Genomic DNA, 19716 nt, shown 5'->3' on the forward strand with positions numbered 1-19716 from the left:
AACAGGTTACCGCTGCGCTCCTGCGTACGCTGCCCTGCCGGCTTCACTTGGGTGCGCTAAATTAGAGGGCGCTTCCAGAACGCCCGCTTTACGTCAGCGGGAAGTAGGCGGCTAAAAATGCGAGGTAAGATGTCGCCCTCGTCGGTTGCGAGTGGTCGCGGGGACCAATTTCTGAAGTTGTTTGTAACTATGAGGTTCACGAAAGCTTTTAGGAACTTGTCCCTCCTTCCCCTTTTTAAATACGGAGCTCTAATATCCCTTAAATGCTTGTACTAATTTCATGCCGTATTTGCTGAATACATTTCATTTATTTCCTTGCGTCACTCTTGTGCAGCACCCACGCCTGTTCTGATTGCATGTAATTCTAATGTTACTCGGAACACAGCAAATATTTGTTATGACATCGTGGTGTGCTTTTTGTGCTTGTACAGGTATTTTTTCACATATAGTATTTTATAAAATGCCTACCGGGAAACTTCCTTACACACTATAGTTAGCCTGTTTTTTATCATCTACTAAACGTAGAAAAAAAAAAACTGATATTACTGCAGATCCGTGTACGCGGCATATGCTGTTTGGAATTCCCACTGGGAAGAGTGGTTGGAATACCCTTTTCTTGTTTGCGCATGAAATGCTTGTGTATTCTCCGCTCCATACGTTGTACAGAATCTCTTGTCAGAAATCTTCGCGAGGACCGCGTATTGACATTGCGGCCGAATGGCATGGCACACGTGGTTCGAAGATGAAGCTTGGGTAAACATTGCGGTGCGCGTGGTTTCCTGGTCTCCTATCAGGTGAGTACATGTACAGTGGTCGAGGCACGGGCCGGTTTTCGGGTTCATTTAGGCCTGGATGGAATTCGGTCACTCCGGAGACTTCTCACTCGTGTCGTGGGCTTCAGAATGGACAACCGGGTGTTTGTTATTTCTGTATCAAAATCACGTATGAATACTGTAGTTAACGTTGACCGCTTTGGCTGTGAAGAATGTGGTCTTATACTGATTTCTGCCATTTTACCTCCGATTTAATATTCAACGTGTTTCTTGCCAGCATTGAACATTTATTTCTTATTATCGAAACAGAACTGACCTTTCGGTGCGGAGAGTAGCAGTATATGTTGTAAAATGGTTGTACCAATGAAATTATTCAGCCAAATCCTGGGAAAATCTGTACAGTACGATCCACTGTTAAAGGGAACAAGTGAACTTGTGGAGGGCCGCGCTTTACAAATCACTCCCGAGAATGCCGGCGGCAAACGATCGGAGAAGGTGCATGCGCGCTAATCATGGACAGCTGCTCTTTCCGAGCATCCACATAGTGCCATCCATTCTCGCTAGTTGTCAGCGGCAGCGCTTTGAAAATTGTTGATGATTCGCGATCGCACGTTCCCTTTAACAGTGGACTGTACTGTACAGTACGAACTTGAATATCGGCTTGTTGTCATTTTACCAATTCTGTAGCAATGTTTGTCGTCCATCGTTCTTCTGTTGCCGTTATCTGTATTCTGCGTAATTTTGTGATTAGTCAATTTATAATCTATGGTCTGCATTATAGTGTCTTCCTCCTAGTTACACCAAATCCACATCGTACAATTTCAGTTCCTTCTATACGCTGACCAATCAGATTGTTTCGCTTTTGATCATGTAGAACTTGGGTCGGCATTGTAACAATGGAATTTCGGTTTTAAGGGGACTAAATCACAAAAAAAGGGGAGATAATCACAAATCTACGCCTGTGACTCCTTGGCCGGAGTTCCCGGCTTCCAGTGAGCGTTACGTGGTTGAAGTCGCACAGCACAGCTTCACCCTACATTTCCGTCGAATCGCCTTCACCTTCGAGTATCGCGACGTAGTGGGCGGCGGAATCTAGCGGCCCTTTCAGCACCCCGGCTTCCACGCGTTGAAACTACCCAAGTACGTAATACATAACCCTTCTGAATTCAGAGGCAGCTATTATTCTACTTCCAAACGAATTATTCTACTTCCAAAAGTAGGCCACCAAAACATTGGACGGGGTCATCTCGCTCTCTTATGGTCTAGCAAACTTCATTGCGGCCACTGTCCCCCCCCCCCCCCCCCTCTGGACCTACAGGGCGGATGAATATGTATCGTAACCCCGAGGCAAACATGCTTCTTGGACAGTAAAGTAGCAATATCTTAGTCACAAAACTTTAAAAAAATTGCCTCATCGTCTTTGTGCACTTGTGGTTATAAGTGCAAAATAATATTGAGTAATAATTAATGATTGAGAACCCCTTGTCATACAATTAGGAGGAAGAAACAAGGCACCGTAGGAGAATAATTAAACGCTGAGTGTATAACTGAACCATCCGCTTTCCTTCCATTCAGTAATAGGGCATTTGCATACAAATATAGTAGTTTTACATCGATATTATAAATCTGACACAGTCTATCTTTCGAGAACGTACAAAACGCAAATTACCAAGCGATTGAAAATACATAAATGGGAATGCAACCTACTAAAGAAAGAAAGAGGGTAAAAATGTATTATAAAGATGTAAAAACCTTTTATCGCTGTTTTCAAACACCTTCATAGTTTTGTTGTACTCTCTCCTCCCCTTTTCATTTGTTTTTGTTCTTTTTCATTCTTTTCTGCGACGCAAAATCTTGCTTTTAGCCCACCTTGTATTTTATGTTGGTTTAAGCTGATAGGCAACGTCAGATTTATTTCTGTTTTATTTGCCCATGTTAACTTCAGCGTTACGTCGGGCATTCGTCGGCTTGCTCCGATGCCTTACTCTCAGCGCTCACTAATATACTCTCCGCCGTTTTCCCTACGCCTCCACACACTCGCGCCGTGCGATCGCTCCGGCTGTCGTAACACCGATTTCTTAATCTGCTGCCTGCTTTTTTTCTGCTGCTCCATTTGTAAATATCTGCTGCATTCGTTGAGTAAGTGCTTCAAAATAGCAGAATTCAGCGACTACTGATTGCGCGGTGTATACGTCCAAAAAGGCGCAGACTGTGACGACTGCATCGCACTCGCTACCATGCACCCTCGAACGCGTGCATACCGCATACGTTCGCGAAACGATACTGTTTCTATCATTGCATTAAGTACAAGCTGAGCTCTACTTTTGTGCAATTTTTTGCCGCGTGTGAAACTATCCAGGACGTAACGGAGAGGTTTTGTGACTCAAAAGCATTGATCTTGTTTGGCGCAATAAACAGCTCTCAAGAACGAACAATGTAGATTATAGACAGTGAACAAAAAAAAAAAAAAAAGAATGTCAGCGCAACTCATGCTAAATATTACAGCGTACTAGCCTCGGGCGAAACGATTCAAAGCTAGAAAATCTTACATTGCACCAATAAAATTGAGAAAGCGATCCTGATTTGCATCTGTAGCCTCAGCCACTCCAGTTCCCGAGCTCGATATTCCACTCTCGCATAATTGGAAACTGTCTTGGCTGTCCCTCTTCATGGGCAGCTGGTTTTTTTCAATGCGTAGTCTGACTTGGATAATGCGTTTGCTTCGAACAGCTCAGTGAGTGCGAACTCCCAATTATCTCGAGCCAAACTCTACCTTCTAGCACTGTGCGAGTTTCGCGTAAGACGATGTACACGAGTCCCGCCCACAGTGGAGGCTTACATCTATATGAGACTTCCCAGATAAGAAAGTTGCTTTAATCCTCCTCCATCTTCGCCGTATACAAACTCGAACTACTTCCCCTTTTCCGTGAACACGCAAAGATAACACCGGCAACTTCTTTCGAACTTCAAAGTAACTAACTCTCAACGAGCGGCGGCACTAATTATTACGGCCCGTAATAATTAGCTCCGGCGTTACTACATAAGCCCCTTCGTTGTGCCAAGAGCGGGATCGAGTTCACGCCGATGGTTGCAGTGTTCGATTGAGCACTGAAGCGATCGAAAACAAGGCGTCAGGCGTTTGCACAAAACTTCGCCCTCTCCTCTCCACTTCGCGCTGACCTTCCGTGGACTAGATTGTGCGTTTGCATAAAACTTCGTCGCCTCTCCTCTTCACCTCGTTTCCTCCTTTCCTAACGCACGTTGCCCCCAATGGAGAAGACACTGCCGTGAACAAGGTCAGTCGCTGCCCTAATCCTCCCGAGAGTTCAGAGGGAGGCTAATGGAAGAGATTTCTCTCTGTTTTCATTTCACGAAACAACTTCGAAACCGCATCGGCACATTCGTCCGCGTGCGACCTGAATTTAAGGTGCGTCGTTGGGGAAGCGCGAAATGCCGCATTATTACGGATTTAGGCACCCTTTGATCTGCCACGAGTAGCTTCCAGCTACGCGTCATTCCAACACTGAGCGCCGTGGTGTGAATATAAACCGGTTGTCGCAACCGTGGTGAGTCGGAGTACTGTGCCACTGCCCGTACCGTCGGATGGGCTTGCGCGGATTTTCACCGAATGCCCCTCGGCCGCGCAATGGCAAACTTTTTTTTTTAATTTTCTTTTTTTTTATGGTGCAATCTTTCGATATGCGAATTAAATGCTTTCAGGAACAAGAGGATTTGAGTCTGAACTAGTTTGCCTCTACTTCAATGAAAGAGACAGCCAAACGAGAAACACCACACAGAAAGTAGCAACGACAAGAAGATGACTGGCATCTGTTGTTTGCCTCGTGTCGTGTTCTTTTATTCGTGCTGTTGTTCGTATAGCTGTTGCTGTATATGAGATTCATTAACAACTTCTTGATGAAAAAATATGTATTCTTAAAATTTCTAGGCGTAAAAGCTTAGCTTGCTTAACCCCCCCACCTTACTCGTTTTGGTAAAATCCAAGCATCGCAGAGTTAGGCTAAAGCTCGATCGATAGTCAGAAACCACAACGTACGCTAACCACGCTCAAATAAATGAACAACATAAACAACACGGAGCGTTTGCTCATGATATAAGCGTTGTCGTGGCGGACCAGACGGCGGCGCCCTTGCATTGTCGGCCCCAGAGCTCTGCGACCTGTTGAACGTGCTTGGAATTCCGTGGTCTGGTTTCGTTAAACTAGCCAATGTTTATGTTCCAGCAGTCCGGCATATATCAAGGCTCACCGCGGCGCTGGATATTTTCTTTTATATATTTTCATGTTCGCTGGCGTCTGCGTAAGTTCGATCGAAAGAAGTTTCCTGCGTTTTTTTCGTTGCAACTCACACGAAACTTTATTTTTCTCTTATATTTGTGAGCTTTACTTCAACGCAGGCCGTATAGCGTTCCATCCGGTATTTTTTTGCTATTTCTTGCGTCTACCATCGGCGCTCGTCTGCCCGGCTCTTATCATCTTCACTTTCCTTCATGGCGGACTGGTCTACGTCACGCTTCCTTGTGCTTCCGCTTCCTTTTTGCCGCCCGATCAGTCGCGTTTCACTTCCGGTGCAGACCGGAAGCACTCTCTTGCTCTTTGATGCTTGTGATCGATTCATCCTCAACACACCACGGAGCTCGTCTCTCTGAGGCCCTGGACTCGCAAGGTGACGTCAGCAGCTCCAGGGAAGTTATTCGTCTTCACGACGAGCTTCAGACTGAGCGAAACTTGTTCAGTGCTGGGCAAGATGACGTGTTCCAGAGCTGTAGCTGGATGCCTATGCTGCTGTTTCCACGTTAACACGGTGGTCTGGTCAGCACGACGGAGGTAGTGCTAGAGCTCGCGCTTAGCTATCTAAATTGGTGGTGCTTCTTACAGCCGCACTTTCAGATAGTTACAATAAAAATGCTATTCACGACAGAGCTCAGGTTTATAGATCTTGCATAGCCTTGTGTCATGACCTGCAGAAGCAATGACGCTCCCAAGGATAAGCTTCACATTCTCTAGAAATAGTTTGGAGTGAACGCATAACCGCATGTATGTTTTAGTCAAAAAAAAAAAAAAAAAAAAAAAACCCTTTCAGTCGACGAGACGGTGGCGCCGTGTTGCTCGTTTTTGTTTCAGTTTTTCCACTTGCCCTGAACCTCGGTAGCTTCCGGTGGAAATCTCACGCTAATAAATATCGATCTGAATGAATGTCATGGCTGAGGCAACGAGCAGAATGTATTATTTAGTGCTACTGAAATGGCCTTTCTCTACACACCATATCCTTACGACACTCTAAAAAAATTTGCGAGTCAGAATTAATCAAACAACAATTCTCAAGCCTGCATAGTCCCAGAATATGTGGTATTATGCCGCGGGCGTAGCCGAGCGCTGTCGGAGTAAGCAGTCAAGATACCGTGATCCCCTGTGGCGAAAGAAGCCTCGCTTTATTATCATACTTCGCTTTTATACACTCGCGTCACATGGCAGCAGATGTACTATCGCGGTCGCAGCTTACGATGGTTGCTGATGCCACACACCAAGGAGAAATCGATCATTCTAGTACATCCTCCTTTTAAGGCACCCCCCCCCCCCCATAACATCACATACATACACTTCAAAATGGTATAAGAAGACACAAGCATTACCGACACCAAAGAGAACAACGCAAGAAAAGAACACAGAACAAAACCACTCGAAGCATCAGTAATTACGTCAAATGGGTCTGTATGCTTAGTTGAAAGACTCCTGAACGCCGTTTGCCCGTGTACTGTGCTATGTCAGTCCACGTTAAAGGACTCCGGGTCGTAACTCCCGAATCCCTCCATACAGCGTTCATCATAGCTTTCGTCGCGAAATAAACGAAACCAAACCAAGCCAAACACTGCTTGTGATGTCCATTTTCTGGGCTGTGCAGCAAACTTCACGGCAAAAAAAAGAAACTTTTCGTGCTTGAGAGCTAAAAACTTGCAAGGTTTGCGACCACTTTGAGAAGAAAGCAAGAAACTTAAAAGGCTGGTTTCAGCGCAGCTATTGCAACACAGTTTTCAAACGTGACGAAAAACAGCGCGTATAGACTAGAAAAGAAAGGGTGTCACTGTCACCACTTTCTAGAATGTTATTATGCTGTGCAATGCTTCTGTTTTCCGTTTCTACCATGTTTATTACTCCCTGACGAGCTCAACTCTAGACTATTATACGCTCTTATCATTATGAATACGCGGAGGGAGGGGGGGGGGGGGGGATTCTCTGACCTAGGCTGCTGAGCTTAGTAAAGTGGCCGCATTTAAAAGTGCGAATTATGGTGAGCGCAAGATTTTGCGGCGAGGAAAGTGCTGGCCTTTTTACACACCTTGCCCCAAGCGAAATATTTCAATGCAATGTGGAGAAAAGAAAAACGCTCGCATTTCTTGGCAAACAAAGAACCTTGGTATCTTATTTACTGCCTAGTTAAGAGGAAAACCACATATATCGCTAGTCAACCGTCGGCAAATACGAAATGATGCTCATTAGTGCCGCCATGAAACTTCTAGAAATATAACTGCCAGTCGAGCAAAAGACAAGTCATATTTGCGGGAGCCACTGGAATGCATTGGGATACCAGCAGAGACACTGAAGTAAGGATCACTGAGATTTCAGTACTACTTGCAATTGGCAGTGAATGAGTAAGGAGGTGCGTACAACGTATAGTAAAGGATGTTACAGGAAATCGAAAGCAAAACCAATCATAGTGTATTCACCTGATATTTCATTGCTCTGTACTATCTTGGGCTACCAATTTTTTCTTCCCATAGAACGACGGAATACTTCCGCCGGCTTCGAGAAGCCATTCCAGTAGATTAACGACTCTTACTTTAAATCTTGTCAAAATACAGAATGTAACAGACAAGGAATCGTTTGGAGGTTTCCCCAAACTCAACAAAGAAGTGATGGGAAAAGAGCAAAGAATACAATCAGATTTGCCCGCCATAGAATGAACTCTTTGTATCATAGAAAAGATAAGCGCATCCAGATTCCACCCCCTTATTTCTGTCGTTGTTTCACGTCCAGATAGGTTCTATAATGAAGAGTAAGACCATGTACTGCTACATCCCCCACATGCGGAAAACGCGAGAGAGTCGAGCTGGCCTCAGAGCAGGCGAGCCGGATGTTTCAAAACTGTCGCTCCGACCTTTCTCTTCGGAAGCTTTTCTTCCGGTGGTCTGTCTGTCTGTATGGGAGCTGTCATCGGTAGCGTCCTTTTAATTGGATTCTTTGAGTTTAAAAGAACAATGAGGGAAGAAAGAAGCAAGGAATTAAAGAAAGATGAAGAAAGTAGGTAAAGGAAAGAATGAAAGAAGAATGAAACGAAGAAACGGAATAAAGAGAGAAATAAAAACAGCAAGAAAAGGGTAGGACAGAAAGAAAGGACAAGGAGGGGAAGAAAGAAAGGGAAGAAAGACGAAGATGTTGAGGTAGGCTGGACAACTGACGGGTCATCAGCGTTCCTTCTTGGCATTCTTCCGTCTATAGAGGCGGGGTCTTTTATATGTGCAGCAGCTTTTCAGCCAAGCGTCCCTGTCACGAGCATCTTTCTATATTCCCGATCCGTTGCCACTACTTCTACAGACAGCTTCCTTCTCCCTCGCGCCTCCCTGTCTCGCACATGCGAGTGCATTTCGCTCGGAGGTGCTGGCCACTTCTTTACTCTTCTGGCTCAGACAGTTTGGTCTGCTTCGTCCATCTCGTGTGCATCACGCGACAAGATTTCGCTTTCACGGGCTCCTGCTGTTTTCCGCGCCCATCGCCTGCTACTAGTAATCTTCTTATTGGCGCTTCTCTTTGATCGCTTATATGTTTATCTTCTCTGCTTATCTCTGAAGGCGCTATAAGACGTCGACCAGTGGACGCAAGGAAAACAAAAATAATTAACAAAACTGCCTTGACGCAACGAGTTGCTATTCTTAAAGCGATGTGAATCGTTATTTTTTCTTTCTCTATTTCTAATTTCTTTTAACCGCATTGTTTTTCAGCCTTCCATTTTCTCTTCCACCTACTCCTTTCCTTTGTGATTTTTTCCTTGTTCTTCATTGTTTTTCTTCATCCTGTCCTGCTCTATATTAAATCTTTTAGGCCCGCGCACTTTTCTTATTTCGTTTTTTCTCACTGCCGTTTTAGGAGCAACAAGCCACTTCTGTAGTTTAAATTCCATTTTCGGATAATTGATGACATTATTAATTGATAAATCGTTTGGCTGCGGTGCTTTACAATCTAGAGTACCTGAAGTGTAAAGAAAACTACGTAAGCTAAGCTAGGCAGAGAACAGGAAGATTGGATTCCTGACAACACAAGGCAAAATAAACAGCGGTTTAGGAGCGGCTTGATTGACGTAGTCAACATTTAGACATCAAGAGGTACAAATAAGTATTTTCTGCGATGAGGCTATCCGGTGAGGAGGAAGATCCTGTCCATGTTGTTTAGTTTACCTTTTACTAATCGCAGTGTTAGTGCGTGTTTTGATTAACAGCCGCTTGAGCTCAGCAAAGGAACGAACGACAGCTTACCACTTAGCTGAAACCAAGGAAAGTAAATGAACAGGGCCGGCGGATTTTATGCGTAAGAAAGGTAATTATAACGGATTCGATTCCGAGTTTGCAGAGCGTCTACCCTGAAGCTTCCACCGCAAGAGCTAGACAGGGTGGTCAATTGGAATGACGCGTGAGTCCGTTTCGTGCAATGGGCGTTGATTAAAAAAAGGTTAGGGATCAAGGAATAGAAGACTCTGTTGATGAGACGACTGAGCTGCATCTATCACTGCAGTGGTTTGTGTCTTGCTTCTTCGTACTCGCAGTGATGCGCATTATTTCCAGCAAAGCTTATTGGCTGCCAGGAAAATGCCGTCTTTAGGTAAGAATCGGAGAATTGTCCCATTTGTTGTTTTTAGTCAGGTGTGCAGGTTTGAGGATTTTATACCTGAATAAACAAGCATGGCCGATGCACCAGAGCAACAAATACGTTACACAAAAAACATCAACTTCGGACCACTAAGAATCAAAATGAGAGACACAGGCGCTGATTTAAGCAGAGCTGAGTGGCGCTTGTTGGCAGGTAGCGGAGCGGTCGCAGGCTACCTTTAATGGGGCCCATGCATTTATATACCATGGTCACTCTAAAAAACTGTGTTCACTGTTTTTTTTTCGGCATTCTGTTTTTAAATACGCTCGTCTGCTCTTTGATATTCTCAAACATTAGCGACTTCCCGCTTTGTGATGCTGAGGTAGGAAGTGAGAAGCTACTTAGAGACAGAAGTGAAGTATGACTTCAACGGGGCCAAGAAGTTGAACAGCTGTGGAAGGCAGTCGAGGCATCACTACGCCCATAACAGTGTCGATGAGTTTAACTCAGTTGCGGCTAAGAATCAAATAGTATTTGCCTAGGCTATTAGTACTTTAATGGCTTATTTGAAGAAAAAAAAAAGCTGTTCTCGGAGCTTTCTGATAAAATACAATTTCGATTGTAAGTAATGTTGAGAACGAAATTTAATTTCATCTGAAAACACTCACAACAATCGGCAATCCTAAGCTCCCATATATATGCCCATACATCCCATCTTCTTTCCCTTTTCATTTTTTCCTCTCCATGCCGCTACTGACGTTTTCTGTGCGTGCATGCACACATTCCATTTCGCCTCGTTCGTACCGTGTTCTCCGTCTTCGTCTTCTGTCCTTTCCCCATGGCTTCTTTCTTTCTTTCTTTCTTTCTTTCTTTCTTTCTTTCTTTCTTTCTTTCTTTCTTTCTTTCTTTCTTTCTTTCTTTCTTTCTTTCTTTCTTTCTTTCTTTCTTTTCAGTTTATTTTCCAGGCCTCAGCCGAAAGTCTCCTCTGTGCGTCATAATTCCTTTGCTCTGTTTCATTTATTTTTCTCTTCCTTCTGCTCTCCCTTCGGCGCGTGGCGAACACGTTCCGTGTTCGCCACGCGGAACGTGTTCGCCACGTGCCGGGGATGGCAGAGGTCCCATTGCCTCGGGTGACGCGTGTGCTTGATGTGCACACACACACACACACTATATATATATATATATATATATATATATATATATATATATATATATATATATATATATATATATATATATATATATATATATATATATATATATATATATATATATACCGGGTGTCCCAGCTAACTTGAACCAAGGGTTACAAAATAATGTATTTGAGGTAGGTCAGTGAAACCAAATGCATACAACTGCCAGCCTGTTCGCGCACTACAGGCAATTTTTTGTTTTGCATTTACTTAATTATCTAATTATGTTAATTTTTCTATTTTTTTAAATATCGACTTTAGACCAAACATGTAAATTGGAAAGTTGTAGAGCACCTTCAGAAACCCCGATTCCATTAACTTCGATAAAGAAAGTCTCACGTGTATCTTTTTTTCCGGGCTCAGAAGAAAGCGCGCGAAATACAAATAATACCACGTGACTAGCGCATTTGTGCGCCGCGATTGTGGTGCTCTCAGTCGTGGTTTGAGCGAACGACATAAGCTGCGTCTGTGACCCGATGGTCCCGTTGCAGCGGCAGGCAGAAATGTTGGCGATGGTTCGAGCGAGCTCGAGCTCGCCCGTCGCCACCGCGATTTTGGCCACGCCTGCGCACCGCAGCAGCCTACATCACGACAGGCGGATGGCGATAAAAAACCGGCAAATGAATGTGCAGCTCAAATTTTAGTCGAGTCACATGATGTCTTCTCGCCCCTTTACCCAAGCCTGTATGCGCAGATTCAGTGGCTGATACCTTATCGCTCATTCGTTTGTCGCGACGTTCGCTGATGGGAGAGAAGGAGGCCTTGTTAGAATGTCGGTGGTGTCGGCTCGCCGTTCTCGCTGCTACTGCACCGTCACGTGGGCGAGCTGTCTGACGCGGGCGAAGAAGCCATCGCAGGCATATTGGCCTGCCGCTTTAACGGGGCCAAGAAGACACGGCCGCAGCTGATTTCGTTCGCTCAAACCACGACTGAGAGCACCACAATCGCGGCGCACAAATGCACTAGTCACGTGGTATTATTTGTATTTCGCGGGCTTTCTTCTGAGCCCGGAAAAAACGATACAAGTGAGACTTTCTTTATCGCAATTAATGAAATGGGGGTTTCTGAAGGTGCTCTACAACTTTCCAATTTACATGTTTGGTCTAAAGTCGATATTTAATAAATTAGATAAATTAACATAATTAGCCAATTAAGTAATTGCAAAACAAAAAAATGCCTGTAGTGCCCAAGGAGGCTGGCAGTTGAATGCAATTGGTTTCACTGACCTACCTCAAATACATTATTTTGTAACCCTTGGTTCAAGTTAGCTGGGACACCCGGTATATATATATATATATATATTGTTACGATACGGCAAGCCGATGAAATCAGGAGACAGAACATGACCGATGACGATGGTAGATGACGTTTAATGAATGTTCGCGGTGGGCCTAGCGCGAGCGCTCCTGACCGCGCCACTGCCCACTTCTTCTTCCTTGTCGTCCGTAACATGACCCGGGGCCACCGAGCGATCGTCCCGTTCGTGGACGAGGAAGTTTAGCGATGTTAATGATTTTATGGCGTGATGATGGGCGTGTCTGGATGCTTGAAGAGGAAGAAGGAAGAATAGAACGGCTTGCCGGTACGATGTCTGATGCGTGGGTGATCCGCCTCCCTTGGAGCTGTCCACCATCCGTCACCAGAGTCCATGGGACCGATGGCTCGAGGTCACGTCGGGCAGCTTGGGCGGGGGTTGCGTGTTCGTGTCCATCGGTTCCTTCGGGTCATTCGGGTTTTTCGGGTCCTTCATCTCGGGTCTGATTGGTCTGTTCTCCTTGTCTTCAGGTCGGGGCTGGGGGCTGGGCGGTGGTAGTTGTTCAGGTCTGGGCTTGAAGGGCTGGGGCGAAGCTGCTCGGCGATGTCCCTGGGCCCTCGGTGATGGTCACGGCTTGAAGATGGCCTCGATTCTCCAAGGCGAGGATGGGGATGTGTACCCCGCACCTCCAACCAAATGTTACGATACGGCAATCCGATGAAGACAGGAGACAGAACATGACCGATGACGATGGTAGATGACGTTTAATGAATGTTCGCGGCGGGCCTAGCGCGAGCGCTCCTGACCGCGCCACTGCCCTCTTCTTCTTCCTTGTCGTCCGTAACAATATATATATATATATATATATATATATATATATATATATATATATATATATATATATATATATATATATATATATATATATATATATATATATATATATATATATATATATATATATATATATATGCTGAGTGCATAACCCCCGCATATATCTCGCTCTCGCGCGGGCAGCACCGCCCCTTAATCTCTCTCCATCCTTATCCTTCGCTCCCGAGTTCAACTGCAAACCTCTTTCGCGAGCTACATAGACGTCTAGGTCATATCCGTCCAAGGCAAAACCCCACGACGCCTGTTCCAGCCAGATTCCCTACCACTACATCCTTTTGTCGCTCTTTTGCTTCAGTTCTCTCAACTTCATTTTTGTTTTTGTTTATATTTCTTGCTCTGGGGGCGTTGTTTCGCTCGCTTGTGCGACCAGCGTGAAAGGAGGCCGTTATCCGCTGAGTAAGAGCTGAAAAATATATTTTAACGGAAAACAAGCAAATGCGAGGACGTCTTTGTGGTAACACAGGCGCATTCTTCTTCGCCGACGAACGGGAAGTGGATTGGAGAATGCGATGACTGTCGGGGACCATTCTGTCACTTATTCTGTTTGTGTTCGTGCTTGTTTCTCTGAGCCCCTGTCAATCTTCTTTTTTTTCTCTTCATTGTCGCATCCGGCGATGCTGCGCTGGAAAATTGAAAGGAGGCTTGGAAGGGTATTTGTTGCGAGGGTGTTTCGAAGTAGTACGCTTTCCACGCTTAACCGGACTTGACACGTCGTTAGGCCGTACCCCTTAGATACCGTGGTTCCCGGGATACAATTCGCACCCAATTAATTGCCTGCAAGGCTCATACATTGGTAAAACGATATGCTTTTAATGGGACTCTTCATACACGAAACGAAGGGCATAGTGTAGTACATGCATTTATATTGCAATTCGAAAAAATAAATTTGATAGTAAAAAGCCTTGAAGAACCTAAAGGTCATTTACTATCGCCGGTCGACTAAGCTACGACACCATGGTACGTGACCGCCTTTTATTATGGTGCGTGCGTTGTCTATCCTGCTAATGTTTAATCCTGATTATTGTGAATTTGTGATGTTCAAAATCGTAACAGATACTGCAATTTATACTTTGAGAGTTTGAAAAGGAAACTAATGTGTTCTCAACTTTCATTGGTCGTAGTGATAATCCGATATGACTATTCGAGGGACGATGACTTTGTCATGCTATTCTAGTTTGTTTTTTTTCGATCGCGAATCTAGATGTCATTACAATATACTAGCTAATTATACTTTAGTAATATTAAACTTGGAAAAACGGTTATAAAACGCGGTAGACGCTGTAAAACGCGGGGCTAGGGAACTCGAACATATCTCAGGTGGTCATATCGTACTAGAAAGCTCTATATTAAAACATTATTACCTTTCGCTGAGCGACCTGCTATAGTCTACGAGCTGCATTCCGTAAAATCCGGTATTCCTTTCTTCTTTTTTCGAGAGCATTGCGGGTAAGCGTACCTGCGGTGGTCGGTCGTCTCTAAAAACCCGATACGCTCCGAGCGGTCTCGGATTGAAGTACGCCAAGTAAAAGGACACCTGTCGAAGAGAACCCGGAATCTGCGCGACACAATGAGGACATTTTTCTTTTCCTTGGTACAATATCCTCCTTTTCTTTCCCCTGTAATTTCAGCCCTGAACTCGCCCGGAAAATCCGATTCCATTGTCAGAACTGTCACACGTGTCGAATAGCGAATCCTTGTAAATGTAAGAAAGGGGATGACACGAAGATTGAGTGCGTAACAGTGAGTAATAAACTTTTCGGAGAGCTCCGAATAGAACGCAGGATTGAGGAGATTGCATGGTTGGATGGGGCTGTGCGTTGAAAAATATATGGGGGAGGAACAAAGTGCGTCCCTTCTAGCTCCAATTCCCAATGACGCCCTTGTCAACTGTATACTCACTGTTTCAGTGAACACGTCTCGAAATTACTGAAATTACTGAGTTTGAAAAAGAGAGGGCGTATTCTTAATAACAGTCGTCAGTGACGATAACAGTAAATTAAGCTAGGCAGCTATTGACCTGAAATAAAAAGGTAACTTTCTTTTTTGTTACCACATGTATAGTTGTCAGTCCTACCAGAGCGCCGTCGCGAAAGCGAACTGTTGTGGGAACAAAAGTAGGACGGTAAATGCTATTTTCTGCTCTACTAGACACGCACACAAACAAGTCACAAAGGCACACCTTTGATTGACTTGAACGCTACGAGCGAGTCAGTGACATCAAAAGTTGGACAGTATTTTCGTGCTTCGCAGAAAGAGGCCTTTTCTGCTTCCCGGAGCGGCAACAGCGGACGGTAGCAGCAGCACTGCCCTTTGTTTGCGCGGTCGCACAATTCACTCGCGGCGGTGTCCCCAAACCTCCCTATGCCGAGATAGGGAAATAGGGAAGCTGGCTGATAGAGCGGGTAAAAACAGAAATTGCGAGAGCCATCAAATGGGGAGAGAGGTACCCTCGTTGCTGCAGTTTTCCTTGCCGTTGAGCGCGTAACGTTTCCGCGTTGCAACGGCGTGCGGGGAGCACGGCACAATTTGCGACTGGCAACGTCATCCCCATTATTCATCTCCAAGTTGTTGGATAGAGAGGGGAGAGTTGCAGAGGGGGCGCCCTTACAGTGACTATTTTGTTGTTCCACAGTTTATTTCGGCGTGTGAAGGGGACAGAATTTTATCCTTTCTTTCCCTCTCTATCAAGCCTCATCTCTCCTCACGTTGAAGCTGAGTGTGAGATGATGAAGGACAGGAAGTGAAAGTACCTAGATTGGCACAACTGTACACTCGCGGCCGCAGTTTTGTCCTTCTGCACACAATGCTGCCTCAGCTGCATTCCGAAACACGCGGCGGCGGAAAGGAGAGAGATGTTTGTCGGGAAAGAGTCTCGGAGGAGCAGGCTATGTCCTTCCTCTCCTCTAACTAGCGTCTAGTTCCTGCTTTCGGCCTCAGTGTTCTCCTGAGATCTGTGACACTGGGCTACTGCTGTAATGCCACTTGGACCGGATTCAGGGATGAAACACGGACGACGCAGAAAAGGAGGGAAGACCTACCGTCGGTTTTCGATTTTAATGAAAGCAAGCAGGACAAAGTGTTGCGTGTAGTGTTTTTTTTTAGCTCTAGACGGTTACCGCGCCCTTTCCCTTCCTATCAATCAATCAATCAGCTGCCTCAGTTGTTTACGCGAATTCGATCCTGCTTGCCTGGCACAAGCGGGCTTATATAGCCGAGCTCCGAAATTTTCCGTTTTCTTCGAAGAATTTCTGGCCGCCCCATCATTCCGCTTGCTTTCTTACGAAATGGTTAGATTGGTGTCAGGATGACGGAACCCTTGAAGGCGCTCCTATTACGTCTCCCAATTCAAAGTCGCATCGTCTCATTCCAACTGTAATTTTGTAGTTTTTATTATCCTTTCCAATGAGGCTAGGGTACGTTTTCTCGTTCCCGTTTGTGACTGATTGTTTGACTGCCTGATTGATTACCTTACGCTCTAGGAAAAATTGCGCACAATGCATATCTCTTTTTTCGAGGAAGTTAAGAACTTTGTGAATCACTCCTGCCAAGGAAGATATCTCAGATGTTTCAAGCTTGCAGCAAACGTGGAGTTTAGAACTCATAAATGGCAGACCCTCGCTGCAGACGCTCTAAATATTTTCCAGCGAATATAGGTCGCTCTTATATGACACTAATAAGGCAGATTAATGAAAAGAGTGCTGAACTGAGACAGGAACTGCCTGTTTTATGTGGATTCACTGTGAGTCAGTATTCTACTCTACCGTTAAAATCTGAAACGTTTTGAGAACAGCATATTTGGAATCAGCGCTTTTTGATCATATCAGTAGGGAAACTTGGCTTCAAAAAGTGACCAATTTCAGTACGCATTTTCGGCTACTTATGAATCGTGTGCCATCTAGAGCCGGTCAATAAAATATATCTATTATATCTGCCACTCCGTTATGACAATTCCCTTTTTTTTTCTCTCCTCTACCGTTGTTAGGTCTAATCATTTTTGCTACAGAACCTGTCCTCTACGAGAAGATTTGCTACTGGTAATATTTGAGAGCTCAGGTTCGGGTCACCACCTAATCAAAATTATGAGATCCTCATGCTTCTCTTTCATCAGAATACTTCCACTGCATACGACATATCCTGTTGCCATTAGATTATCTCCCTCTCTCTCTTTCTCTCCCTCTCTCTCTCTCTCTCCACTACATACACCGCAAGTCGTAAAAAGCGCGGGCATGGCTGCTTGAGCCACCCCATCCAATCGCAGACCGCACCCTTTAAGCACGTTTGGGTGGCTCTGCAAATTCGAGGATCGCTAATTGGATGACGTCAACTGTGCTTTCCCCAACTGAGCCTTGTCTAACTGCGTGATTCCCCAACCTCGGGTTAGTGCAAACAGGCCAGCATTCACAACAGCCTTCATATAAACACGGCAGTGTTGGATGTGGTAAGAGTCTTGAGTCGCACACATCGGCGATAAAGTAGTTTGGAACACGCTTGCATGCCTGCTTCAGCATCTGGGACAGACAGACACAGCATACTTAGGCTATAAGTAGACAACCATGATAAACTTGTGAAAGCTATATAGTGCTTAGGCAAAATTTGTGTTAACACCTGACCGGTTCATAGTGTCTCTGTCGGGAGATTTCGAGGCCTAAGGCCCTTTCTCTCTCTCTCTCTCTTTTACACACACACAAACACACAGCCTTGTTGACGGTCGATGTGACTTAATACTGTTCACGTGAATTAGTACTGTAATTAGTTTTCATCGATGAAAGATAATTAAATGCTAAGTAGAAGAAAAACAACCGGCCACTGGTAAGATCCAAACCAATGACCCAATCTTCTCAACTGGTCAAATGAGCTAGAGTGGCCGTGGCTGTGCGAAAGAATTTGTTGCAGGACTCTGGATAGCTAGGGGAAAGGTTTCGACCCTTCGACTTTGTGCCCCAGGCTCGTTAGAGTCAGCGGTTGAAGCTGGTTATCCTGGAACTGACCCTGCCTAAATGTGAAAGGGGAAAAAATACTACTATACAAAACAGTGCTACATCAAATATACAACTCAACTTGAAGACATAGGCGTAAAATAATATCGTGGCGATGTCCTGCTAGTGTACTTTTCCGTCACCACCGGCACGAGGTAAGCTTATTTGTGTTTTTCTACGTGACCAGAACACTCTCATGAATTATCATGCGGGCACCTTCTACCATTTTCGGCATAATTATAGCTCATCCAATCATTGAGCGTCGCCGACAGTGGCGGGAGCGGTGGTTTTCACCAACTGCCAAGTTTTCTCTAGGGCGTGAATTCGCCAAACTAAGATCGTCTTTCCGCAAGTAAGCGTCGTGGGTAGTGATACGCGAGTAGCAAAGCGTATATACGCGCTAACGAGGGTCCTTACCAGGCCATATTGCACAGAAAGTGTCCGTGTCGCCGGATGTTACTAATCTGTTGGTGACATCTCCAGTTATGATCTGAAGAACAGCGTAGTGAGGTATATAAGGTGATTAGTCAATGTAGTCATGGCCATGAGTCATAAAGCACGAACAGTTGTGTCTATATAATTACATAATTACCCATCATTGAGTGCGTCACGTGACTATGAGAGTATCACGTGACGACATGCAGTAAGGTTGCATTAAAACGTTTTAATATTATGTGACAGTCAAGTTGCATGAGAATGTGACGTCACTATGAAAACGCCACGCGACAAGACCGACGCCGTACCGCCAATCCCACAATTGCAGGAGCACTGTAACGAACGCGCTCCAAGGAAAGGAAATTTCCAGTGTTTGGCGCGAACCCGGGCCAAGGGGCGCGCGATGTACCGTGCGCAGCAGCAATGCTCAGGCTTTTATAGCATATCTCCAGTGCAGATTCCGCAGTGCTTTAGAGAATTATTTTTTTTTTATAAAGAATTAATCGTCTCCTGTTTCTTTGTTGCGGCACGTCGCTGCACGTCAAAGGTCGCTGCACGTCATAGACTTTGTGCCACAACACAGAATCAAGAGCCAGTTCAATCCTAGAATGTGACACCCTTTTTAAGGCTATTGGGGCAACCTAGCACCGCACAGCCAGGCTAAGCCATCGGCTTCATCGGATTCCAATATTAACAATAATTTTCTTTCTCTTCACTTGGCAATAGAGTGATGTGGCCTGTTACGTTATATCTGTCGTTGGCATGAGAAGGTATAAAAAGTGCTCTTGAAAAATTGGAAAAAAATAAAATGATCGGTAAATTGCTTCTACTATCTCTCTAAAAAATGCTATATAAAAAAGGTATATGGGTATATAAATAAGGTATATAAAAAGGTTAATGCGAATAGACTTGATACGGACTCTGAACATTCTCTCTTTCCTTTTCCGTCATAGAGTACGACGACGAGGATGTGGAGGAGGACGAGGACGAAGAGAGCCTGACGTGCAACGTGTGCGACCGGTCGTTCTCGTCTGGCCGCCGCCTGTCGCGGCACCAACAGCGCAAGCACCACTTCGGCTGCCCCGTGTGCGACGCCCTGTTCCCGTCCCTGCTGGCGCTCGAGCAGCACCGCGAGTCACTCGACCACTGGTCCGACGACGATGGATGGATGGATGGATGGAATATAGGAGCGTCCCCTTTGAAACGGGGTGGTAGCAGTAGCTATCATGCTCATTTTTCTCCCTATACCTTAATTATTGATTTAGAATGGTTAACTATACTACCATTCTATTTATTAAATTTTGTTCCTACATTA

General features: G+C 45.0%; 1 protein-coding gene across 1 annotated transcript in view; it reads left to right on the forward strand.

Moving 5' to 3' along the window:
• Positions 1–19716, forward strand: part of LOC146189732 (uncharacterized) — a 65348-nt gene that overhangs the window by 32301 nt on the left and 13331 nt on the right. Inside the window, exon 3 of the mRNA XM_084605334.1 lies at positions 19355–19562. Coding sequence (XP_084461460.1) covers positions 19355–19562 — 208 coding nt within the window. The remainder of the gene's footprint in view (positions 1–19354; positions 19563–19716) is intronic.

Source organism: Amblyomma maculatum, chromosome 5 (assembly GCF_055883805.1).
Source record: "Amblyomma maculatum isolate TAMU_Amacu chromosome 5, ASM5588380v1, whole genome shotgun sequence".
Taxonomy (NCBI): Eukaryota; Metazoa; Arthropoda; class Arachnida; order Ixodida; family Ixodidae; genus Amblyomma; species Amblyomma maculatum.